General features: G+C 39.4%; 1 protein-coding gene and 1 pseudogene across 1 annotated transcript; both read left to right on the top strand.

The window, feature by feature from the left end:
• The first annotated feature begins 18,062 nt into the window (after nt 1-18,062).
• On the top strand, nt 18,063-19,082 carry LOC146513623 (E3 SUMO-protein ligase ZBED1-like). Its single transcript, XM_085168253.1, has 2 exons — nt 18,063-18,276; nt 18,337-19,082. Exons 1-2 carry the CDS (start codon nt 18,063-18,065, stop codon nt 19,080-19,082), a joined length of 960 nt encoding a protein of 319 aa, XP_085024379.1.
• On the top strand, nt 18,671-20,404 carry LOC146513622 (E3 SUMO-protein ligase ZBED1-like; annotated as a pseudogene).
• Nucleotides 20,405-27,371: the final 6,967 nt, after the last annotated feature.

The raw sequence follows: 27,371 nt of genomic DNA, 5'->3' as shown, positions 1-27,371 counted from the left end.
ACATATTCGACAGGGATTTGAATTCTTTTGATTCGAGGCCAGACTTTACTGAACAGCCGTTTGACGATGGCATCGGCTTTTTCAGAAGAGCAGGGTGAGTCGGCATTTTCGACGACATGCTTCACCAAGTCCTCGATACAGATTTCCACAGAAGACCTGTATTTCTGAACCTCTTCAGCCGCACTAAGGGCTGGATTCTCCATCGACTCGATCAAGTGTTTTTTAATTGTCTGGATCGTCAAGTTTTGCAATACCGGATCCTTGTAATTCAATAACATTATCAAGTGTTTGTCTTTACAGAATGTTTTGTCGCGGATCTCTCGGTAAATTGCCTCATCAAGACCTTTTAACTTTTTTTTGTCTATATACAGGTCTTTGATGCGGTCATTCAGACACCACGCTGTCAAAGAGTCGCTTGTGCAGTTTAACTGAAGGTTTGTAGTGGGACGTGTGTGCGTGTGAGAGCACATCATGAATAAGTGTGCTCAAACGCTCTTTAACCTCAGCATCATGAGATGTCCTACTACCAACAGATTGGGATTTTTCATTCGGTAATGGAAATATATTTTCCTTAAACTCTTCTAAAAGTGTTTGGGAGATATTTTTAGTTTGGTCTCCATCGTCCTGAGTTTTTCTGCACCATGCGAACAGCCTTGTTAGTAGGTTTCGCTTCTTTCGGAGGAGGCGATCTTTGAATATAGAAATTACCACTTGTTGGTCCGGCTGAGCTACTCCCAGTGCAATGATTACAAGGTTTGGTGGAATTTCCAGCAGCTTCTGAATGTCTTTGAAAATTGATTTTTCAAGACTTTTCACTGTATTTCGTTTGATGTTTATATTTTTATCCTTAATTTGCGCCCACAGAGATATGAAGAGTTGCTGTTGCATCTCATCAGACGGCGTCACCTTTGCCTCTCTCGAGGCGCGTTTAATCACAGCGTTTACGAGCTCTTTAACAAGCCGCTGTTGTTCCAACAGTCGAGGTTCCACAGTCACATCACCAGAAGGGGCAGTGGGCTCAGCCTCACCCACCTCACACTCCAGAGAGGAGTCACTCTTTTTGGAGTCCTCGGTGGGCTCAGCCACTGGTCCACTTTCTGCCCCCTCTGCTACTTCTGAAACGGATTCCAGACCAGCTGACTGTGGATCCTCCTGATTCAGTTGCTGGGTGCACGAATGGGGGCAGCACGCACAGTGCTTCCGTTTCTCCCCGACTCCCTGTAAAATTGTCTCCCCCGAGTTGACACTCTCCCCTGTGTCGACACCACCCTCACAGTGCCTAATCATTGGCATGACTTCAGTCATGGTGATGTGAAACATCTCTGATGTAAACCTACCAAGTGCCTGCTTGGTGTTTTCATCTGAGCACCCTGTTTTCAGTGCACGCCACTGGTCTTCTGATATGTTCATAAACAAGTCCCTAATTTTGGATTTTATAGTTTCCCTACATTCACTCAAAGGATTCATGTCTGTTTTTGTATTGATGCTTTCTGTTAGCTGATGCGTTCGGCTGTGAAACATTAATTCTTCTTACTGAACTGAATGGATGACTAACCCCTACTTAAGGATTTTTCTAATGTGATGTCACGTAAGACGTCAAAGGATCAAAGGGATTCTAGGGCTAAGCTCCGCCTACATCCGGGATGACGGCGACATGACGTTACCTAGCAACCGCTATAAGCACAACGACGATCCTCAGTTGTTGTGATTCAGTTTTGTGGCCTACTGGTGCACTGCTTTAACCCACACCAACTACTTTCAATACTTTAAAATACTTTAAAATCCTTCGTTTAAAGTTAGAATGTGAAGCGAGCCCCACTGTGTTGTTATCGGGTTTCCATGATGGCTGGTGAGCTATGCTAATTCAAATGTTTATGTAGCTTCACTCATTCACCTGCAGATACAGACAGCTATCAGAATGGTCACATGTCTGTCTTATTAAAGAACATTACAGGTGATCACGCGCAGTGAGTTACAGCCAACAAGTTGTCACGCAGTTTTTGTGTGCATGTCTGTGCACGTGGACATTCATTATAGCTTTGTTTTGTCTTCACAGAGCGGTTTTATCATTCATTCAGCCCACCACCCACTCTTTTTATTCATTTATTTATTTTAGCTTTTTAAAATGCTGATGGAAACAAAACATTTGCCAGGTTCCCACAACTACTTTTACTTTGAAATAAGGCCCGGAAGTTTTATTTTTTGCCTGCAGTAGTCCACAAGTCACATCGCTGCTTGGTGCCAGAATAATTATGGTGATGCACTAACCAAAAATGAAACTCAATGCTTCACAATCCAGTTGCCTCCATATATGAAAACAGCCCTTTAAGGGTAAATATTCAAATGTCAGACACGGATTCCCTGTCAGAATAAATGTTTCAAGCTTTCTGTTAACCTGTCACCAAATTTACATTTTGAACATTTGATTTTCAATTTGATTGTTCGGGTTTAGCCAGCAACATCTATAGATTTTGCATCTCTATCATAGATAACATGGCTGAAAGTCAAGATGTTTGGTCCTGAAAAATGTTCCCCAAGTGACTCCTGAAAAACAGCAGCACAGAGAAACTTTCAGCACCTTTAGCAGCAGTAAGTTGAAGCAGTGGTTTTTTGTATGATTTCATTACTGTTTAACATCACTGTGGAGGAATTTCGGCCCACTCTTCTTTACAGTGTTTCTTCAGTTTATTGAAGTTTGGGTGTATTTGTTTATGCACATCTCTCTCTTACGGTTGCACCAAAGGATTTCCATCAAGTTGAACCAGTGGCTGATGACAAACCAACCGACACACCTGAGTCACTCACTTTCTTAAATGCACTCAGTTTCACTGGCTCTGTTTATTACTAATCACTGTGTAACTGCTGTAAATTGACAGTAACTGCCATGTCCTTACAAATGTTTATTGGATTAACCACACGTACACAGACTGTATATGACTACCAACTCTCTCCAGCCATGTTGATGTATTACCCATATACATCAGACACAGACAGACTTGATGCAGAACAGCTGATTGTTCTGTAAATAGTTTAAATGTGTATTTAAAAAAACACCTTGGCTGCATTTTTAGGTAAACAGCTGCAAAAAAAACTTTGTTTGCATATGTATCACACACCTCACACTCCAGAGAGTGTGAGGTGTGTGAGGCTGAGACCACTGCCCTTTCTGATGATGCAACTGTGGAACCTCCACTGGTGGAACAACAGCTGCTCGTTAAAGAGCTCATAAATTCTGTGATTGCACGCACCTCAAGAGAGGAAAAGGTGTTGCCATCTGAGGAGATTCAACAGCGACCGTTCACAGCTCTGTGGGCCCAAATTAAGAAGAAAAACTCTTAACATCAAACAAAACAGGATGAAAAGTCTTGGAAAAACCATTTTCAAAGACATTAAGAAGCTGCTGGATATTCTACCTAATCTTGTCATCATTGTGCTAGCAGTAGCTCAGCCGCACCAAGAAGTGGTCATTGCTATATTTAAAGATTGCCTCTTTGGAAAGAAGAAAAACTCAAGACGATGGAGACCAATCACCAGAAACTAAAAAAATCTCCCAAAGACTTTTACAAGAGTTTGAGGATAATATATCTCCATTACCGGAGGACAAATCACAATCTGGTGTTAGTAGCAGATCTCATGATGCTCACGTTAAAGAGTGCGTGAGCACACTTATTCATGATGTGCTCACACATGCTGCAAAAACGTCCCACTACAAACCTTCGGTTAAACTCCACAAGCTACTCTTCGACAACGTGGTGTCTGATGACCGCATCAAAGACCTGTATATAGACGAAAAGAAATTAAAAGGTCTCATGGAGGCCATTTACCTGCCATGGTCCTGGGTCATGCGACCCAGTGTTTCTGAGTTTCATGTAGTTTGTTATTTCATCTGAATTCCAGTTTCTTTTCAGTTATCTAGTTATTCAGACATTTTTAATTTGCCGTTTAGTTCATGGTTTATCAGGTTCACCTGTGTGTCATGTCTACGTCTCCTTGTTTCGTGTTTTACTTTGAAAGTGTCCAGTATGTTCTTTGTTCATTGTATTTAGTGTCCCCTTCATGTGTGTCAGCGGTGTTCCCATGTGTTAAAGTTCACATTGTTATTTATTGTGTCTTATGTGTCATGTTTCTGGTCTGCCTGGTTAAGGCTGTCATGCCTGTGTTTTGTCATGTTTTCCTGTTTATTTTGAAAGTCCAGTTTTCATGTGGTTGTGTTTTAGGTTACATTTCCTGTGCATCATTATGTTCATCCTAGTCAGCTGTTTCCTCACGTGTCTCCACTTTCCCTGATCACCTCATGTGTGTATTTAAGTGCTTTGTCTCTTACTGTTCATTGTCAGGATGTCTGCCAATTTCCCTCACGTCATCTAGTCATAGTCATACCTTTAGTTATCATAGTCAGTCATGGGTTCGACATAGTTTATCATAGTTATGTTTTTTGTTATGTGAAGACAAACATTTGATAATGTTACTAAATGATGGGGACCGGCTATTGCAAAACCAGATCCAGATAATTAAAAAATACTTGATCGAGTCGATGGAGAATCCAGCCCTTAGTGCGGCTGAAGAGGTTCAGAAATACAGGTCTTCTGTGGAAATCTGTATCGAGGACTTGGTGAAGCATGTCGTCGAAAATGCCGACTCACCCTGCTCTTCTGAAAAAGCCGATGCCATCGCCAAACGGCTGTTCAGTAAAGTCTGGCCTCGAATCAAAGGAATTCAAATCCCTGTCGAATATGTGATATTCCTCAGTAACATGGTCTACAAGTCTCTCATAGAGAAATGGAAAGACCCAGATGTGATTCTGACATTCATGTCATTAGACCACAGATATGTTCATGAGCTCATTATTAACAAGAGTTTGAGGCTAATACATTTCCAATGCTGAGGGAAAAAATCACCATCTGGCATTAGTAGCCGATCGTAGGAGTATCACCTGCTGCTGTCAGACCTGCAGGTATCAGGCTGTGATGTTCTCCTTTATAGTGGACAGAAATTATTTTTTTGGAGTGGCACAAATAATTTGTGTTGCATTTTATTAAATGCAGAACAGCTGATTGTTATTTAAATAGTTTGAATTGGTTATTAAAAAAAAGAGTAAAAGGTAACTGGCTCCAAACAACTTGTTGTTTGCAAAACTTGTGCATATGATTTTAAAATTCACAATTTATATTTGCATTTAAGATTATGAAATATGATTCAATAAACATGTTTGTGGTTGTTACAGTGAGAATATCACCTTTTCTACTCGGATTTGATGTTTTTTTTTTTTGTCTGATTTTAGATCAATTGTGTTAATACAGTATATTAAAATGAAAACATAACTGTAAATTCAGACACATGAGGTTGTGCTGAAAAGAATGACACCAAACAAGGCAAAGTAAATAGTTTTTAAAGGTGAAATGTCGAGGTAAAATCAAAAGTGGTTAAAATGACCAATTATACCCTGGACCCCAGAGGATTAAACCTTCTTTTTTTTTTTTTTTTAAAGTAACGCGATAGTTACTTTTCAAGTAATTAATTACTTTTAGAATCAGGTAACTCAGTTACTAACTAGGTTACTTTTTTGAAGAAGTAACTATAATTAACTTACCCAACACAGCAGATTAAAGCCCAACTTAGGCATTCATTAAGTAAATCCACAACTCACAGTTACTGTAACACAGGACACTTTATTAAAGTGGATGAAACAGGAATACAGGAAAACAGCACTGCAGGATAGTCAATCAGTGAACTGAACTACAAAAAGTCAAAAGTGCCTATCAGGTAGGCTGGAATCATACTCGTTACCATCAACAATATAATTGTGAATGTTACACATACTTAAAGAAAGTTTACTACGAGCGAGATGTACTGACAATAGCAAAACACGGGTAAATGTACCTAGTATGATATTAAATACACTTACTACTTCATATATCTCAGATCGTTTGTGACAAGCCACGGAAAGCAGTTGTAGCCACTGAAAAGACTAGAAATGAGCGTAATACATTAGATGTCGGCTAGCGCGCGGCTAACATTTACCACAAAGAAAAAGGGTTAAATGCGCTATTCAGCGTCGTGTAATTTCCGCTAAATCCAGACTCTGTAACTTAACGTAAACATAGAAGAAATGCCAGTTTCCATTAAAAAACAATAGCGGACTTGCCGGCTTGGCTGGAGAGAGTTGGTAGTCATATACAGTCTGTATACGTGTGGTTAATCCAATAAACATTTGTAAGGACATGGCAGTTACTGTCAATTTACAGCAGTTACACAGTGATTAGTAATAAACAGAGCCAGTGAGACTGAGTGCATTTAAGAAAGTGAGTGACTCAGGTGTGTCGGTTGGTTTGTCATCAGCCACTGGTTCAACTTGATGGAAATCCTTTGGTGCAACCGTAAGAGAGAGATGTGCATAAACAAATACACCCAAACTTCAATAAACTGAAGAAACACTGTAAAGAAGAGTGGGCCGAAATGCCTCCACAGTGATGTGAAACAGTAATGAAATCATACAAAAAACCACTGCTTCAACTTACTGCTGCTAAAGGTGCTGAAAGTTTCTCTGTGCTGCTGTTTTTCAGGAGTCACTTGGGGAACATTTTTCAGGACCAAAGATCTTGACTTTCAGCCATGTTATCTATGATAGAGATGCAAAATCTATAGATGTTGCTGGCTAAACCCGAACAATCAAATTGAAAATCAAATGTTCAAAATGTAAATTTGGTGACAGGTTAACGGAAAGCTTGAAACATTTATTCTGACAGGGAATCCGTGTCTGACATTTGAATATTTACCCTTAAAGGGCTGTTTTCATATATGGAGGCAACTGGATTGTGAAGCATTGAGTTTCATTTTTGGTTAGTGCATCACCATAATTATTCTGGCACCAAGCAGCGATGTGACTTGTGGACTACTGCAGGCAAAAAATAAAACTTCCGGGCCTTATTTCAAAGTAAAAGTAGTTGTGGGAACCTGGCAAATGTTTTGTTTCCATCAGCATTTCAAAAAGCTAAAATAAATAAATGAATAAAAAGAGTGGGTGGTGGGCTGAATGAATGATAAAACCGCTCTGTGAAGACAAAACAAAGCTATAATAAATGTCCACGTGCACAGACATGCACACAAAAACTGCGTGACTCCTTGTTGGCTGTAACTCACTGCGCGTGATCACCTGTAATGTTCTTTAATAAGACAGACATGTGACCATTCTGATAGCTGTCTGCATCTGCAGGTGAATGAGTGAAGCTACATAAACATTTGAATTAGCATAGCTCACCAGCCATCATGGAAACCCGATAACAACACAGTGGGGCTCGCTTCACATTCTAACTTTAAACGAAGGATTTTAAAGTATTTTAAAGTATTGAAAGTAGTTGGTGTGGGTTAAAGCAGTGCACCAGTAGGCCACAAAACTGAATCACAACAACTGAGGATCGTCGTTGTGCTTATAGCGGTTGCTAGGTAACGTCATGTCGCCGTCATCCCGGATGTAGGCGGAGCTTAGCCCTAGAATCCCTTTGATCCTTTGACGTCTTACGTGACATCACATTAGAAAAATCCATAGGGGTTAGTCATCCATTCAGTTCAGTAAGAAGAATTAATGTTTCACAGCCGAACGCATCAGCTAACAGAAAGCATCAATACAAAAACAGACATGAATCCTTTGAGTGAATGTAGGGAAACTATAAAATCCAAAATTAGGGACTTGTTTATGAACATATCAGAAGACCAGTGGCGTGCACTGAAAACAGGGTGCTCAGATGAAAACACCAAGCAGGCACTTGGTAGGTTTACATCAGAGATGTTTCACATCACCATGACTGAAGTCATGCCAATGATTAGGCACTGTGAGGGTGGTGTCGACACAGGGGAGAGTGTCAACTCGGGGGAGACAATTTTACAGGGAGTCGGGGAGAAACGGAAGCACTGTGCGTGCTGCCCCCATTCGTACGTCCAGCAACTGAATCAGGAGGATCCACAGTCAGCTGGTCTGGAATCCGTTTCAGAAGTAGCAGAGGGGGCAGAAAGTGGACCAGTGGCTGAGCCCACCGAGGACTCCAAAAAGAGTGATTCCCCTCTGGAGTGTGAGGTGGGTGAGGCTGAGCCCACTGCCCCTTCTGGTGATGTGACTGTGGAACCTCGACTGTTGGAACAACAGCGGCTTGTTAAAGAGCTCGTAAACGCTGTGATTAAACGCGCCTCGAGAGAGGCAAAGGTGACGCCGTCTGATGAGATGCAACAGCAACTCTTCATATCTCTGTGGGCGCAAATTAAGGATAAAAATATAAACATCAAACGAAATACAGTGAAAAGTCTTGAAAAATCAATTTTCAAAGACATTCAGAAGCTGCTGGAAATTCCACCAAACCTTGTAATCATTGCACTGGGAGTAGCTCAGCCGGACCAACAAGTGGTAATTTCTATATTCAAAGATCGCCTCCTCCGAAAGAAGCGAAACCTACTAACAAGGCTGTTCGCATGGTGCAGAAAAACTCAGGAAGATGGAGACCAAACTAAAAATATCTCCCAAACACTTTTAGAAGAGTTTAAGGAAAATATATTTCCATTACCGAATGAAAAATCCCAATCTGTTGGTAGTAGGACATCTCATGATGCTGAGGTTAAAGAGCGTTTGAGCACACTTATTCATGATGTGCTCTCACACGCAAACACGTCCCACTACAAACCTTCAGTTAAACTGCACAAGCGACTCTTTGACAGCGTGGTGTCTGATGACCGCATCAAAGACCTGTATATAGACAAAAAAAAGTTAAAAGGTCTTGATGAGGCAATTTACCGAGAGATCCGCGACAAAACATTCTGTAAAGACAAACATTTGATAATGTTATTGAATGACAAGGATCCGGTATTGCAAAACTTGACGATCCAGACAATTAAAAAATACTTGATTGAGTCGATGGAGAATCCAGCCCTTAGTGTGGCTGAAGAGGTTCAGAAATACAGGTCTTCTGTGGAAATCTGTATCGAGGACTTGGTGAAGCATGTCGTCGAAAATTCCGACTCACCCTGCTCTTCTGAAAAAGCCGATGCCATCGCCAAACGGCTGTTCAGTAAAGTCTGGCCTCGAATCAAAAGAATTAAAATCCCTGTCGAATATGTACCATTACTCAGTAACATGGTCTACAAGTCTCTCCTAGAAAAATGGCAAGATCCAGATGTGATTCTGACATTCATGTCATTTGACCACAGATACATTCATGAGCTCATTATTAAGGTCTTCAAAGAGCATGTCGTAACTATATTGGAAAGTGAACCTTTCATCAGCAGCTTCTTTTCCTATGTGGGTCGAGCTACGGGGTTCCACACAGACAAAACAAAAATGAATGTTCTGTAAGCAATCCATCAGGATTGCCTGTAAATATTTGTTTTAAATTATTAGGACAGTTTAAGTGTATTAGTTGACATCAAAGTAACTTTTTAAATTGGCTAACAAGTCATTTTAAAAACCCCAGGACCGGCCGAGGCAGATGGCCGTCCCTCACTGAGCCTGGTTCTGCCGGAGGTTTCTTGCTTTTAAAAGAAAGTTTTTCCTCCCCACTGTCGCCGAGTGCTTGCTCAGAGGGAAATGTCAGATTATTGGGGTTTTCTTTTTTGTCAACTAATACATAACTTATCTTATTGGGCACTGTAAATTGAGTCTATTAATTTAGAGTGCCCAATAAGATATGTTTTTATTAATTTTATTAATTTAATAAAATTATCTAAAAGATTATATTCTGAATATTGCATGTTTCATTGTCACACAAATGTCTACATTTTCAGCCTAGACTGAACACGTGTGGTTGTCATTCTATTCAAAATCACATCACTCACAATGATACAGGATGACAGGATATTTGTATGTAAACTATAATGTGATATGTAGAATCCACGTATGTTGGTATATAATCTCCCAAATGTTGCCAAAACAAGCAATGGCAGTAAGGAACATATAGCTCTAAATAACATTAGGATCTTTTAGACCCTCACTATAGTCTAGATGAGAAGTCAAATAGATAGGTCAGAGGTCAAATGTGGCATTAAATCCTAATGCGGTACATTCTTATGTTGGCAATACACACCACACTTGTAAGAATCAAAGGTATAAGTTAAATTATAAGGCTTTTTATAAGGTGTTTCTCTATGAAAACAGTTAAGATCAGCATGCAAATACATAGGAAGGCTCTTCTTTGTATCTGCCAACAGAGGCGTTATGGTCACACTTTCCTTAAAGCAAGAGGTTCAGGTGCTGAAAGCACTTGAAAGCACCAGTTTCTGGATCAGCACCCTAAGTAGAATGATCAGACTTTCAATAATGAAAGAAATTAAAGCATCTGTCTGATATGATTTATAGCAGACAACGGTTCCCATGTGGTGCAATTCCCAGGTCTTATTATATAACAGGTTGATTATAATCAACCTGTTATTTAGCTCAGTTTGCCCGGCTGTTACTTAACATTTCCAACACGTCTTTGAGGGTAAGACATGACAGTAACAGTAGATGGTAAACAGGAATCTGCATTTTGTTTATTTAAAGATTTAACTTGTATGTTCATCTGTAGGGTGTAGCTGTAGGAACCCCAGAGTGCACCAAGACACTCCAGTCCTACAGGTGAGATTAACCTGCTGGCAGCTGATGCTTTAGCTTGTCTGTCTCTGCAAATCCATGTTCAGAGTGTGAAAACTATTACTGCAATGTTGTATTTCCACTGTAAACATGTTGCCTGTTCTCTGTGCCTGCACATATTACTCTGGTACAGTTTATTTACAGTTCATGGTACTTGATTGCCCTGATAGTCATAAATATTTTTCTCTGAAATGGTCAGAACATTCTTGCCATTTAGCAAGTGCACACAGTACGTGATACTAAACTGCATATGTGCTACGTCTGGTACCGAAGAGCGATGAAATGGACACAGAGATTACCGTCAGAGTATGTTTCTAGGTCTTAATAACAAAGGTAAGATGATTTGCCACTTATTTATAGCTGTTAAAGTATGCTTGAAGGTCACATTTACAAAGGTAGCATGTAGTGATGGGTCGTTCGCGAACGAAATGGCTCTTAGAGCTGGATCTTTAACGTGAACGATGCGACCCGGCTCCTTATCGCGAGCCGTCACTTGGGTTTTTTTTTTCTGTCTCTCAGACTCTCTCTCGCACTTTTTTCCCGCTTCACTCCGCACGCAAGCCTTGTGCTTTAGCTGGGGAGAGGGGGGAGGGGCGGTAGTTACACTCAGTAGCACAAGAACAGAGCCGGAGGGAGAGAGAGAGAGAAAGAGAGCCAGGGACAACAACGTCACATTAGAAAGGTATAGTAATCATCCACAACTATTTTCGGTTGCAGATGATAAAGGATTCAGAAAGTTTATTCATGCGGGCCCATATGACGGAGAATATTCATCTTCTTTTTGTTTTCATATTTTAATTTATATTTAATTGTGTTGTGGTTTGCAGTGTTTTGTTGTTTCACTTTAAATATGTAAAAGGAAAAAGCTGAAAATTTAAATAGTTATTTACGGTGGCCCCTAGAGACAAAGCACATACAAACTTCAAATCACGTACAAACTCGAAAACACGTAAAAACGCGTACAAACTCCGAAGCACGTAAAAACACGTACAAACTCCGAAGCACGTACAAACTCCGAAGCACGTACAAACTCAAAACACGTACAAACTCCGAAGCACGTAAAAACACGTACAAACTCCGAAGCACATACAAACTCCGAAGCATGTAAAAACTCCGAAGCACGTACAAACTCAAAACACGTACAAAAGACAACAGAAGTGCTCCAGGATGCTGGGCACAGTGCTGAGCTTTTGTTACCTAGTGGCTACACAAGCCAGCAAGTACCAACGACCGGATTTGGTGTGTGGTAGTAACAAGTAAATGAACTTTTTTTAAAAATTATTTGAATATATATGAGTGCCTGTGTATAAATACACAAACAATACACACATGCTTTCAATTGTGTAATTTAAGTGATCAAGTAGCTCTGCTTTGGAAGTTCGGTTCATGCTAGAAATGTGTTTTGGAGTTTGTACGTGTTTTGTCTCTAGGGGCCACCGCATATATTTATATATAAACATATATAAATAAAACCACTTTTTTTTACGTTAGTAAAAAAAAATTATGCACAAAAGGATAAAAAATTATCCTTTTGTGCATAATTTTATATTATTGTTAATAATAAATTAATTAAAGCAACAAAACAACCTGAAGAGCTGGTTCGGAGCCGAAAGAGCCGGATCTTTTTAGTGAGCCGAACCGAAAGAGGCGGATCTCTAAAAAGAGCCGGAAATCCCATCACTAGTAGCATGGTTTGGCACGTAATTTAACATTATACATATATATATAGTCATATACAGTCTGTATATGTGTGGTTAATCCAATAAACATTTGTAAGGACATGGCAGTTACTGTCAATTTACAGCAGTTACACAGTGATTAGTAATAAACAGAGCCAGTGAAACTGAGTGCATTTAAGAAAGTGAGTGACTCAGGTGTGTCGGTTGGTTTGTCATCAGCCACTGGTTCAACTTGATGGAAATCCTTTGGTGCAACCATAAGAGAGAGATATGCATAAACAAATACACCCAAACTTCAATAAACTGAAGAAACACTGTAAAGAAGAGTGGGCCGAAATTCCTCCACAGTGATGTGAAACAGTAATGAAATCATACAAAAAACCACTGCTTCAACTTACTGCTGCTAAAGGTGCTGAAAGTTTCTCTGTGCTGCTGTTTTTCAGGAGTCATTGGGGAACATTTTTCAGGACCAAAGATCTTGACTTTCAGCCATGTTATCTATGATAGAGATGCAAAATCTATAGATTTCGCTCGCTAAACCTGAACAATCAAATCACATGTTCAAAATGTAAATTTGGTGACAGGTTAACGGAAAGCTTGAAACATTTATTCTGACAGGGAATCCGTGTCTGAGATTTGAATATTTAACCTTAAAGGGCTGTTTTCATATATGGAGGCAACTGGATTGTGAAGCATTAAGTTTCATTTTTGGTTAGTGCATCACCATCATTATTCTGGCACCAAGCAGCGATGTGACTTGTGGACTACTGCAGGCAGAAAATAAAACTTCTGGGCCTTATTTCAAAGTAAAAGTAGTTGTGGGAACCTGGCAAATGTTTTGTTTCCATCAGCATTTTAAAAAGCTAAAATAAATAAATGAATAAAAAGAGTGGGTGGTGGGCTGAATGAATGATAAAACCACTCTGTGAAGACAAAACAAAGCTATAACCCAGCCAACATTTATACGTGGGGCCCATATGTTTTGGAAATGGGCTGAAAAATGGGCCCCGTATAGGATTGTCCGCGGGTTCCGTAATGGCCCCTTTAAGTGCCCATAGGTGTTATGTTAGGAAAATCTGGGAACTAAATGGGCCCCAACTGGGCAAAGTACACAGAAACCCACCCGGGCCCCATCTTTCAAGTTTTTTGTGGGTACTATGTGAGTACCACATAGGCTAAAAAGTGGGTTTTAAGTGGGATTGTCCGCGGGTTCCATAATGGCCCCATTTTTTAAGCCCATTTTGGTGTTGTATTGGTAAAATCTGGGAACTAAATGGACCCCAACTGGGCAAAGTACACTGAAACCCACCTAGGCCCCATTTTTCAAGTTCTTAGTGGGTACAACATGACGAAAACATGAGCTAAAAAGTTGGAATGGCATTATCAGTGGGTTCTGTAGTTGCATCTTACTTCTAGTTTGAATTGACTAATTTCTGGCACTGAGTGGGCCCCATGTAGTAAAACAGTCACAAAATCAATTTTTCAGATGGCTAATACGGGTTCTGTGACAGAAAGACACCAAATATATTAAAGCTGACCGCAAACAAAAACTAGTTTGTAAATAAAACCATTTCAAAAATCACGAAGGTACACAAAACAACATTTTTCACATTTATTTTGTCCAACAACTGTGATTTTACGTAACTGTATTCCAAAGTGCGTAAACTTTTAAAAACTAGAAATGTCAAACTACAGCAAAATTCCTTAGATATTTGGAACTGTAGCAACATGGGGGAAATGTCAGATGGAAAACTCAAAAGCTTATCTTGAATCAGCAGGGTTTCTTTTTTGGTTTTTTTACAGAGCCGTAAGTCTATTTTGTACCCTTGCAGCCCTCGGTCCTCCTCTGTCTTTAGAACACTTGGACCACACTTGAACCACTTTGACAGAGCCTTCTCTGCTTCTTGCAAGTTGACTTTTGATGTTAAATAATTCTTCAGTGCCTCTGCAAATGAAGAAGAAAAATGGGCAAGCCAAAGTAAAGTTAATCTTAGCTTACTTACATTTGGTGATGATTTGCAAAGAACAATGTTTATTTCACTTTATTGCCTCAAAAAATATATATATATATTGCATGATAACCAATCTCAGTTACACTTTCAAACACTTTATTAAAAAAGTTTAGTTTTTTAAAGTTCAAATGTCTCAAATGAAACTAACTTACCATACACAACATTAAAAAGACGCAAATCTCTGAACTTTTTTTCCCCATGTCGGCCAAGCATGTTGTACTCCACAGCCAGCTCAGGTGATATGAGGAATTTCGTCATCCTTCTTGTGGCATCGTCTACACTTGTTTCCGCTGTATCTGCTACCATGGCAACCTGAGGGGAACATACAAAAAGGACAGATTAGATACTGACATCTGGTTAGGATGCCTCCCTGGTGAGGTGTTTTGGGCACGTCCCACCAGGAAGAGACCCAGAACACCCAGGACATCCTGGAGGGACTATGTTTTTCGGCTGGACTGGGAATGCCTTGGGATTCCCCCGGAGGAGCTGGGCTAAGTGCCTGGAGAGAGTGGTTGGGTCGAGGGGCAGCAGCCTAAGCTTAAGATAATGGACCAGAATGGAGGATAAATGGACGCTTTACATAATGCTTAATGTTTACTGTGTGGTGATAAAAAAAATATTGTAGTAAACACAAGCTAAACTAAAAAATTTAATTGCGGTTCCTTAACCCTTTATCCCCAATAATGTTACGCAGGATAACTGGTAGGTCTGGTAGGTTTTTTCCTCTACTGTATACTATATGAATGTAATCAAGGATTAATAACAGAAAAAAAAAACAATTGAAATTTTGCCATTTTTACTAAAGGCCATCAAAATGTACAAGAATAAAATATTTAAATTAGTCAATTCAAATTATTAACTCTAAAACACTGAACAAAATCAAGTATTTGACCCTGTAGTTTATTTTCGGACATCTCTTTTCTTCTAAAGGTCCAGTCGTGTTGGGCCCCTGGCAGAGCTCAGGTTTGACGAGACAGGTTTGGAAAAACCTGTCGCTGGCGACTTTTTGGAGGCTAAAGGGTTAAAATAAATAGGAATTGGCCAAAATTTGTGTTATTGTGTGGGTTCCCTCCGGGTACTCCGGCTTCCTCCCACCGTCCATTGACATGCAGCTTGTGGGGATAGGTTAATTGGATAATCCAAATTGCCACTAGGTGTAAATGTGCGAGTGAATGTGAGTGCAAATGGTTGTCTGTCCCTGTGTGTTGGCCCTGTGACAAACTGGCGACCTGTCCAGGGTGTACCCCGTCTCTCGCCCTATGACAGCTGGGATAGGCTCCAGCGCCCCCCGCGACCCTGAAAAGGATAAGCGGAAGTGAATGGATGGATGGATGGCCAAAATTTGTATAAACTATCATAGCAGAACAAAAGTAAAAAAAATCTTTATCTGTTATCAGAATCAAATATTTGATTAGAATTAAAAAATTAACTTTCTGGAAGATTTCTCGTTACATCTGTCATAAAAGTAACAACATCTCAGAAAAGAAACATGATAGCAACAGAAAAATATGATAGCAGTGTGATGTGATGGTCCCTGGCCAGATTTTTACACATATTATAAGCCCTGTGACACAAAAACCACTGAACTCTGACACACACAGACTGTTTTCCTTCGTGGTAATGAAGAAAAATGCTGGTCTGGTATGTAAAAGGAAATTTATTCTTCCAGGACCTGAAGCTCCGTAATGCAGCCCTCCAACAGCCGAACCTATCTGTTCTCTGATTGTCTTGATGCATGCTCAATCATCCAGGTAAGTAAATCTCCAAAAGTTGATTCTGTTCATCTGGACGTAGCGCTTGCAGCATTTTCTCCCACTGAAAATGCTACGTCCAGATGAACAGAATAATAACAAGGCTTTCTGCTGATGTTATTAATTAAAAATGTATTGTTTTATTTTTAAGAAACAACTTTTTAGCATGCAATCAGTCCATGCTGTACAGGACAGATTTATAACTGTGCATACAAAAATAAACTATTTTACAAAATTGCTCTTTCAACAAATGTAAATCACAGCAGATTTTTTTTGTTGTAGGTGCACTGTCACAACTAGAAATGTGGGGGGAAGTCCTCAAAATTGAAGGCAGAACAGGGAAATACATGGAAATAAGAATTTTCCTTTAAGCACATCAGTAAAGGTCGATCCGGATACTTGATAACTATTGGTATAGGTATGATATGAATTTGAATCTCCATTATCACGGGTTTTATTTGGGAGGCAACATGCAAATATACAGGAGGACTATAAACAGCAATTACTATTGCATACAACTGTTTTAGAAAATACCAACAACACTGTTAATTTATCACTTACTGGTCTATAGACTTTACAGTGTGAATGGATGGAAAATCCATCTGGCTCCACTCTGGCTGAATTGGTGCTACAAACAACTCTGCGCTCGGCTTTCTTGGCTTTGTGTGGATTTATACTTACACATCCAAATTTTGACCAGATTTTTCTTCCTTTCAGCTGATTGGTCAATTTCATGTCAATCGCCAATTAAACAATCCAATCAGAGAACATCTCCAGAAGAGCCGGCTCTTTCGGCTCCGAACCGGCTCTTCAGGTTGTTTTGTTGCTTTAATTAATTTATTATTAACAACAATATAAAAGTATGCACAAAAGGAATTACTAATGTAAAAAAAGAAACGTGGTTTTATTTATATATGTTCATATATAAATATATATGGTGGCCCCTAGAGACAAAGCATGTACAAACTCCAAAACCCATTTCTAGCGTTAACTGAACTTCCAAAACAGAGCTACCTAGATCACTTAAATTACACAATTGAAATCATATGTGTATTGTTTGTGTATTTATACACAAGCACTCATATAGATTCATAAAAAATTCCAAAAACTGTTCATTTACCTGTTACTACCACACACCAAATCCGGTCGTTGGTACTTCCTGGCTTGTGTAGCCACTAGGTAACAAAAGCTCAACACTGTGCCTAGCATCCTGGAGCACTTCTGTTGTGTTTTGTACGTGCTTCAGAGTTTGTACGCGCTATGGAGTTTTTACGTGTTTTGGAATTTTTACGTGTTTTGGGGTTTGTACGTGCTTTGTCTCTAGCGGGCACCATAAATATACTTTTAGGTAGAAAAGGTAGAACTGGGTTAATTTACTGCATTGTCTTTGGCAAACATAATTGAAAGTTAATTACAAAACTCTTACTGCCTATATTCTACTCAATAAAGTTCATTTTATCTTATTCTGTTTTCATTGCACCATTCTCTCTATACAGTTTTTGAATTTACACACTATAACGTACACGGCAGTTTTTTTTTCTGTGCTTCTGCAACTGTTTCTTAGGTTTTCCTATAAGGTTTTTGTAATTAATTTAAAAAAAAATTATTATATTTTTGGCCTTAGTGGATTCCCGCTCGGCTAACTCGGCCATTATGCACTACCCAGTAAACAAAATGGCTGAACAGTATCTTAAATGTCTGATGTTGGAATTGAACTCAGAACCTTCTTGCTGTGCGGCAACAGTGCTAACCACCATATATATATATATTAGTGCTGTCAAAATTATCGCGTTAATTGTTAAGATCAACGCGAAATGTTTAACGCGTTAAAAAAATTTAACGCTGATTTTTTTAAAATTAATTTCCTGTAATCTAAGACCTTTAAACTCATGAGCACCTCTGGAGGAGGGGGCAACAGTGTGCTATGCTGGCGTTTGGCCTGACAGAAATGATTAGAAGAAGAAGTGACACCATGCTACTATCTAGCTAACACTAGCTAACACACGCAAGCATGGACGAGGGCGGACTTTTGGGTGGAAAGTTTCTCTTTAAGAAGTTGCCTGATGGCTTGTTGGACAAAACGAGAGTAAGATGCACAATTTGCAAAGCTGAATTCAAGTACCACAGAAGCAGTTCATCACTGGCGTATCACCTGAGAGCAAAACACCCAACTGAATCCACCTCTACGGGACCTCGCCAGTCTACGCTTCAGGAGTATGGTGCTCGTGAATGAATAACAAAAAATGTGAGAGAAAAATTAACCAATTCCTTGGTTGTTTGGATAGCTAAAAACTGCCGACCAGTTAGCATAGTAGAAGATGATGGACTGAGAGAAGTCATTCGCGCTGCATCAGGAGATGAGTGTTACAATCTGCCCTCGAGAGGAACCATTGTGTCGAGACTGCACACTTTGTATGGGGACCAGAGGGCTCAGCAGTGTAGCAAGCTTGTGCAAGTAAGGAACGTCGCTCTCACCAGAGACCACTGGACTTCGGTGAACAACGATAATTACTTGGGGGTCATGGCGCATTTTATTGATAACGACTGGACTATGCAATCGTTTGCACTAACAGTGAGTAAAACTGAAGAGAGACACTATGCTGAGGCGTGTACTGACCATTTTCTGAATGTTGCAAACGAATGGAAAATCAAGGACAAGGTAACCACGCTTGGCACCGACAGTGCTCGTAACATGGTTGCAGCCGCCAGACTACTTCCATTTGAACACATGCCCTGCATGGGCCACATTCTGCAAAGAACGGTCACAGTTTCTCTTAATGACAGCGCATTTGAAAGGGCTCTGGCCAAATGTCGCAAGATTGTTGGACATTTTAAGCATAGTCCAGCAAACGCTCAGGAATTAAAGGCACAGCAAGCTGCACATGGACATCAAACAGAACCGCTTGTTCAGGACGTTCCAACAAGATGGAACTCCACCCTAGAGATGATCAAGCGGATCCAGAGAAACAAATCTGGGCTGACCACCATCCTGACTCAACAAAACAGCAAGGTGACCATGTTGACTGACTAGGAGCTTGACAGACTGCAAAAGCTGGAGGAACTACTGGAACCTTGCAGGTAAATAATTTTGTTTCTCATGATTGTGTCTATCTTTGCGTTCTAGCTTTGTTTTCAAGTATGTTCTCCACCTCCACCTCTCTGTGTATTTTCATATGTGGTATTTATGTTTGTCTCTGTGTGATTAATAGAAAAATACAGACTTGATCTTTCTATTGCAGATATGTTACTGAACTGCTGGGGGGAGAGCGGTATGTCTCCTGTTCCATGGTGTTGCCAGCCTTGTGTCATTTGTTCAGGATTATGGAGCCCTCAGATGATGACCCTGTCTACGTTTTGAGGTTTAAGAAGGTTTTTACCACAGACCTAGCTCAGCGGAGGGACAGCAGCAATCTCACATGGCTGAAGATTGCTGCTGCCCTTGATCCCAGGTTTAAAAACCTTAAATGCCTTTCCAAAGATGAAAGAAGAGAGGTGTGGGCATCAGTACATGACCTTCTGATGTCAGAGACAGATGCACACCAACCATCTGCTCAGACAACAGAGGAACCCTCACCAAAGAAGAGCAAGATGTCCATCTGCTTGCTGGGTTCTCCTGATTCAGATACAGAGGAAGATGCTATAGACCGCTGTCTGAATCTGTACAAAGCAGAGCCCAAAATTGACATAGGAGAGTGTCCACTACAGTGGTGGTTAAAGAGAGAAGGAGCACATGCCAGGCTGGCACCTATTGCACGCAAGTACCTGTCAACCCCTGCAACCACAGTGCCTTGTGAGAGATTATTCTCACTCTCAGGTCACATCATTCAAAAGAAGCGTGCTTCTTTGTCATCAGACAATGTAAACAAAATAGTCTGCCTCAGTAACTGGCTGAGTGCAAAGAAGGACTAAGCCAGATCGCTCCTTTGAAGTGAAAAATGTTCAACATTCTGGGTTTTCAGCCGTGTCTTTTTGTGTTTTAAATACTGAGTTTTGTGCACCCTTTATTGTTATGATATTCACTTTAACCTGTAGGCCTGGGTTCGGTCACTGTTGATGGCCTTAAAGGTTTTTTGTAAGTTTTCACTGTGTTAAAGATTGATGAAAACTATTAAAATTCTCTTTGAATTTCAGCATACATTCTTTGTGTTTATTCTGCATTTACTTCATTGTGTTGCATAAATGTCTGTTACAATCTTAAAATATAAAGAATAAAAAAAATGTAATTGGAGCCAGGCTATTAATCAAGTAATTGCGATTAATCGCAATTAATAACAGAAAATTGTGAGATTAGTTAGTTAATTTTTTTTAATCTATTGACAGCACTAATATATATATATATGTACATACATACATATATATATATATATATACACACACACACACACACACATATGTATAGGCACAGGAGGCAATGATCGATTTTAAAATTTAACATTTATTTAAATTTACATCTTTTATGCTAACAATAATGCCAACAGTGTTCTCTTCACTTGTCCCACAACTCTGACAGTTTTGGTCCTCACAATCGGCTGATTTCCATCTAAGCTGCTACTGTCAACTGCATTAAACTGATTTTACATTGCCTTGTTATTCTAATCTTTATCTGCGTTTTGGACTCCAAACATTCACACCTGCTGTTAGCAACCAGAGCTCACAAGAGTGTAAGGCGTGTAGTTCAATAAAGTGATCGATGTGTTCACTAGCTGATTTCAATAAACCGGTAACTTATCAAATCTATATTTTATAGGAAGTACATTACTGATAAAAGTGGTAATAAACACGGTAACCAATAAAAATTTTAATTTCCTGTTATAAAAAAAATACTGATGTGAGCTCGGTTTTCTAACACCAGGTGTGAACATCTACAGTCTTTAAGCGCTGGTAAAGATTTAAAAATAAAAGCATTAAATAACATAACATTAAACACTAAATTAGTTTGATGGTGTTGACTGCAGCAGCTCAGTGTTAATCAGCTGATGGTGATGGAAGCAGATGAGTGTTTTTCATCATGGTTGTTGGTGATGATTTATTTATTACTTTTTTGTGGAAAGAATAAATAAAAGTATATTTACGGTGCCCGCTAGAGACAAAGCACGTACAAACCCCAAAACACGTAAAAATTCCAAAACACGTAAAAACTCCATAGCACGTACAAACTGCGAAGCACGTACAAAACACAACAGAAGTGCTCCAGGATGCTAGGCACAGTGTTGAGCTTTTGTTGCCTAGTGGCTACACAAGCCAGGAAGTACCAACGACCGGATTTGGTGTGTGGTAGTAACAGGTAAATGAACAGTTTTTGGAATTTTTTATGAATCTATATGAGTGCTTGTGTATAAATACACAAACAATACACATATGATTTCAATTGTGTAATTTAAGTGATCTAGGTAGCTCTGTTTTGGAAGTTCAGTTAACGCTAGAAATGGGTTTTGGAGTTTGTACATGCTTTGTCTCTAGGGGCCACCATATATATTTATATATGAACATATATAAATAAAACCACGTTTCTTTTTTTACATTAGTAATTCCTTTTGTGCATACTTTTATATTGTTGTTAATAATAAATTAATTAAAGCAACAAAACAACCTGAAGAGCCGGTTCGGAGCCGAAAGAGCCGGCTCTTTTTAGTGAGCCGAGCCAAAAGAGCCGGTTCTCTAAAAAGAGACGAAAATCCCACCACTAGTTGTGTAATATGCTGGTATTGATATGAACAAAAATGAACTGAGTTATTTCGTATTCTATAGAAATTGTACATCGAATTAATAACAAGGCTTTCTGCTGATGTTATTAATTAAAAATGTATTGTTTTATTTTTAAGAAACAACTTTTTAGCATGCAATCAGTCCATGCTGTACAGGACAGATTTATAACTGTGCATACAAAAATAGACTATTTTACAAAATTGCTCTTTCAACAAATGTAAATCACAGCAGATTTTTTTTGTTGTAGGTGCACTGTCACAACTAGAAATGTGGGGGGAAGTCCTCAAAATTGAAGGCAGAACAGGAAAATACATGGAAATAAGAATTTTCCTTTAAGCACATCAGTAAAGGTCGATCCGAATACTTGATAACTATTGGCATAGGTATGACATGAATTTGAATCTCCATTATCACAGGTTTTATTTGGGAGGCAACATGCAGATATACAGGAGGACTATAAACAGCAATTACTATTGCATACAACTGTTTTAGAAAATACCAACAACATTGTTAATTTATCACTTACTGGTCTATAGACTTTACAGTGTGAATGGATGGAAAATCCATCTGGCTCCACTCTGGCTGAATTGGTGCTACAAACAACTCTGCGCTCGGCTTTCTTGGCTTTGTGTGGATTTATACTTACACATCCAAATTTTGACCCTATTTTTCTTCCTTTCAGCTGATTGGTCAATTTCATGTCAATCGCCAATTAAACAATCCAATCAGAGAACATCTCCAGAAGTTGATTCTGTTCATCTGGACGTAGCATTTTCAGTGGGAGAAAATGCTGCAAGCGCTACGTCCAGATGAACAGAATCAACTTTTGGAGATTTACTTACCTGGATGATTGAGCATGCATCAAGACAATCAGAGAACAGATAGGTTTGGCCGTTGGAGGGCTGCAAGAATAATTTTCCTGGAAGAATAAATTTCCTTTTTCATACCAGACCAGCATTTTTCTTCATTACCATGTAGGAAAACAGTCTGTGCGTGTCAGAGTTCAGTGGTTTTTGTGTCACAGGGCTTATAATATGTGTAAAAATCTGGCCAGGGACCATCACATCACACTGCTATCATATTTTTCTGTTGCTATCATGTTTCTTTTCTGAGATGTTGTTACTTTTATGACAGATGTAACGAGAAATCTTCCAGAAAGTTAATTTTTTTATTCTAGTCAAATATTTGATTCTGATAACAGATAAAGATTTTTTTTTACTTTTGTTCTGCTATGATAGTTTATACAAATTTTGGCCATCCATCCATCCATTCACTTCCGCTTATCCTTTTCAGGGTCGCGGGGGGCGCTGGAGCCTATCCCAGCTGTCATAGGGCGAGAGACGGGGTACACCCTGGACAGGTCGCCAGTTTGTCACAGGGCTAACACACAGGGACAGACAACCATTTGCACTCACATTCAACGCACATTTACACCTAGTGGCAATTTGGATTATCCAATTAACCTATCCCCACAAGCTGCATGTCTATGGACGGTGGGAGGAAGCCGGAGTACCCGGAGGGAACCCACACAATAACACAAATTTTGGCCAATTCCTATTTATTTTAACCCTTTAGCCCCCAAAAAGTCGCCAGCGACAGGTTTTTCCAAACCTGTCTCGTCAAACCTGAGCTCTGCCAGGGGCCCAACACGACTGGACCTTTAGAAGAAAAGAGATGTCCGAAAATAAACTACAGGGTCAAATACTTGATTTTGTTCAGTGTTTTAGAGTTAATAATTTGAATTGACTAATTTAAATATTTTATTCTTGTACATTTTGATGGCCTTTAGTAAAAATGGCAAAATTTCAATTCTTTTTTTTTTCTGTTATTAATCCTTGATTACATTCATATAGTATACAGTAGAGGAAAAAACCTACCAGACCTACCAGTTATCCTGCGTAACATTATTGGGGATAAAGGGTTAAGGAACCGCAATTAAATTTTTTAGTTTAGCTTGTGTTTACTACAATATTTTTTTTATCACCACACAGTAAACATTAAGCATTATGTAAAGCGTCCATTTATCCTCCATTCCGGTCCATTATCTTAAGCTTAGGCTGCTGCCCCTCGACCCAACCACTCTCTCCAGGCACTTGGCCCAGCTCCTCTGGGGGAATCCCAAGGCATTCCCAGTCCAGCCGAAAAACATAGTCCCTCCAGGATGTCCTGGGTGTTCTGGGTCTCTTCCTGGTGGGACGTGCCCAAAACACCTCACCAGGGAGGCATCCTAACCAGATGTCAGTATCTAATCTGTCCTTTTTGTATGTTCCCCTCAGGTTGCCATGGTAGCAGATACAGCGGAAACAAGTGTAGACGATGCCACAAGAAGGATGACGAAATTCCTCATATCACCTGAGCTGGCTGTGGAGTACAACATGCTTGGCCGACATGGGGAAAAAAAGTTCAGAGATTTGCGTCTTTTTAATGTTGTGTATGGTAAGTTAGTTTCATTTGAGACATTTGAACTTTAAAAAACTAAACTTTTTTAATAAAGTGTTTGAAAGTGTAACTGAGATTGGTTATCATGCAATATATAAATATATATTTTGAGGCAATAAAGTGAAATAAACATTGTTCTTTGCAAATCATCACCAAATGTAAGTAAGCTAAGATTAACTTTACTTTGGCTTGCCCATTATTCTTCTTCATTTGCAGAGGCACTGAAGAATTATTTAACATCAAAAGTCAACTTGCAAGAAGCAGAGAAGGTTCTGTCAAAGTGGTTCAAGTGTGGTCCAAGTGTTCTAAAGACAGAGGAGGACCGAGGGCTGCAAGGGTACAAAATAGACTTACGGCTCTGTAAAAAAACAAAAAAAGAAACCCTGCTGATTCAAGATAAGCTTTTGAGTTTTCCATCTGACATTTCCCCCATGTTGCTACAGTTCCAAATATCTAAGGAATTTTGCTGTAGTTTGACATTTCTAGTTTTTAAAAGTTTACGCACTTTGGAATACAGCTACGTAAAATCACAGTTGTTGGACAAAATAAATGTGAAAAATGTTGTTTTGTGTACCTTCGTGATTTTTGAAATGGTTTTATTTACAAACTAGTTTTTGTTTGCGGTCAGCTTTAATATATTTGGTGTCTTTATGTCACAGAACCCGTATTAGCCATCTGAAAAATTGATTTTGTGACTGTTTTATTACATGGGGCCCACTCAGTGCCAGAAATTAGTCAATTCAAACTAGAAGTAAGATGCAACTACAGAACCCACTGATAATGCCATTCCAACTTTTTAGCTCATGTTTTCGTCATGTTGTACCCGCTAAGAACTTGAAAAATGGGGCCTAGGTGGGTTTCAGTGTACTTTGCCCAGTTGGGGTCCATTTAGTTCCCAGATTTTACCAATATAACACCAAAATGGGCTTAAAAAATGGGGCCATTATGGAACCTGCGGACAATCCCACTTAAAACCCACTTTTTGGCCTATGTAGTAACCACATGGTACCCACAAAAAACTTGAAAGATGGGGCCCGGGTGGGTTTCTGTGTACTTTGCCCAGTTGGGGTCCATTTAGTTCCCAGATTTTACCAATATAACACTGAGATGGGCTTATTAAATGGGGCCATTATGGAACCCGCGGACAATCCCACTTAAAACCCACTTTTTGGCCTTTGTGGTACCCACGTGGTACCCACAAAAACTTGAAAGAGGGGGCCCGGGTGGGTTTCTGTGTACTTTGCCCAGTTGGGGCCCATTTAGTTCCCAGATTTTCCTAACATAACACCTATATGGGCACTTAATATGGGGCCATTACGGAACCCGCGGACAATCCTATACGGGGCCCATTTTTCAGCCCATTTCCAAACCATATGGGCCCCACATATAAATGTTGGCTGGGTTATAGCTTTGTTTTGTCTTCACAGAGTGGTTTTATCATTCATTCAGCCCACCACCCACTCTTTTTATTCATTTATTTATTTTAGCTTTTTAAAATGCTGATGGAAAGAAAACATTTGCCAGGTTCCCACAACTACTTTTACTTTGAAATAAGGCCCGGAAGTTTTATTTTTTGCCTGCAGTAGTCCACAAGTCACATCGCTGCTTGGTGCCAGAATAATTATGGTGATGCACTAACCAAAAATGAAACTTAATGCTTCACAATCCAGTTGCCTCCATATATGAAAACAGCCCTTTAAGGTTAAATTAAAATTATTCAAATGTCAGACACGGATTCCCTGTCAGAATAAATGTTTCAAGCTTTCCGTTAACCTGTCACCAAATTTACATTTTGAACATTTGATTTGATTGTTCAGGTTTAGCCAGCAAAATCTATAGATTTTGCATCTCTATCATAGATAACATGGCTGAAAGTCAAGATGTTTGGTCCTGAAAAATGTTCCCCAAGTGACTCCTGAAAAACAGCAGCACAGAGAAACTTTCAGCACCTTTATTAGCAGTAAGTTGAAGCAGTGGTTTTTTGTATGATTTCATTACTGTTTCACATCACTGTGGAGGAATTTCGGCCCACTCTTCTTTACAGTGTTTCTTCAGTTTATTGAAGTTTGGGTGTATTTGTTTATGCACATCTCTCTCTTATGGTTGCACCAAAGGATTTCCATCAAGTTGAACCAGTGGCTGATGACAAACCAACTGACACACCTGAGTCACTCACTTTCTTAAATGCACTCAGTCTCACTGGCTCTGTTTATTACTAATCACTGTGTAACTGCTGTAAATTGACAGTAACTGAAATGTCCTTACAAATGTTTATTGGATTAACCACACGTACACGTATATGACTATATATATATGTATAATGTTAAAATTACGTGCCAAACCATGCTACCTTTGTAAATGTGACCTTCAAGCATACTTTAACAGCTATAAATAAGTGGCAAATCATCTTACCTTTGTTAATAAGACCTAGAAACATACTCTGACGGTAATCTCTGTGTCCATTTCATCGCTCTTCGGTACCAGACGTAGCACATACGCAGTTTAGTATCACGTACTGTGTGCACTTGCTAAATGGCAAGAATGTTCTGACCATTTCAGAGAAAAATATTTATGACTATCAGGGCAATCAAGTACCATGAACTGTAAATAAACTGTACCAGAGTAATATGTGCAGGCACAGAGAACAGCCAACATGTTTACAGTGGAAATACAACATTGCAGTAATAGTTTTCACACTCTGAACATGGATTTGCAGAGACAGACAAGCTAAAGCATCAGCTGCCAGCAGGTTAATCTCACCTGTAGGACTGGAGTGTCTTGGTGCACTCTGGGGTTCCTACAGCTACACCCTACAGATGAACATACAAGTTAAATCTTTAAATAAACAAAATGCAGATTCCTGTTTACCATCTACTGTTACTGTCATGTCTTACCCTCAAACACATGTTGGAAATGTTAAGTAAATGGATTATAAATATGTTCTGGCAAACTGAGCTAAATAACAGGTTGATTATAATCAACCTGTTATATAATAAGACCTGGGAATTGCACCACATGGGAACCGTTGTCTGCTATAAATCATATCAGACAGATGCTTTAATTTCTTTTATTATTGAAAGTCTGATCATTCTACTTAGGGTGCTGATCCAGAAACTGGTGCTTTCAAGTGCTTTCAGCACCTGAACCTCTTGCTTTAAGGAAAGTGTGACCATAA

This window comes from Neolamprologus multifasciatus, chromosome 7, assembly GCF_963576455.1.
Source record: "Neolamprologus multifasciatus chromosome 7, fNeoMul1.2, whole genome shotgun sequence".
In the NCBI taxonomy this organism is placed as follows: Eukaryota; Metazoa; Chordata; class Actinopteri; order Cichliformes; family Cichlidae; genus Neolamprologus; species Neolamprologus multifasciatus.
Note: the sequence above shows the minus strand (reverse complement) of the source record. Positions and strands in the feature narration are given on the sequence as shown.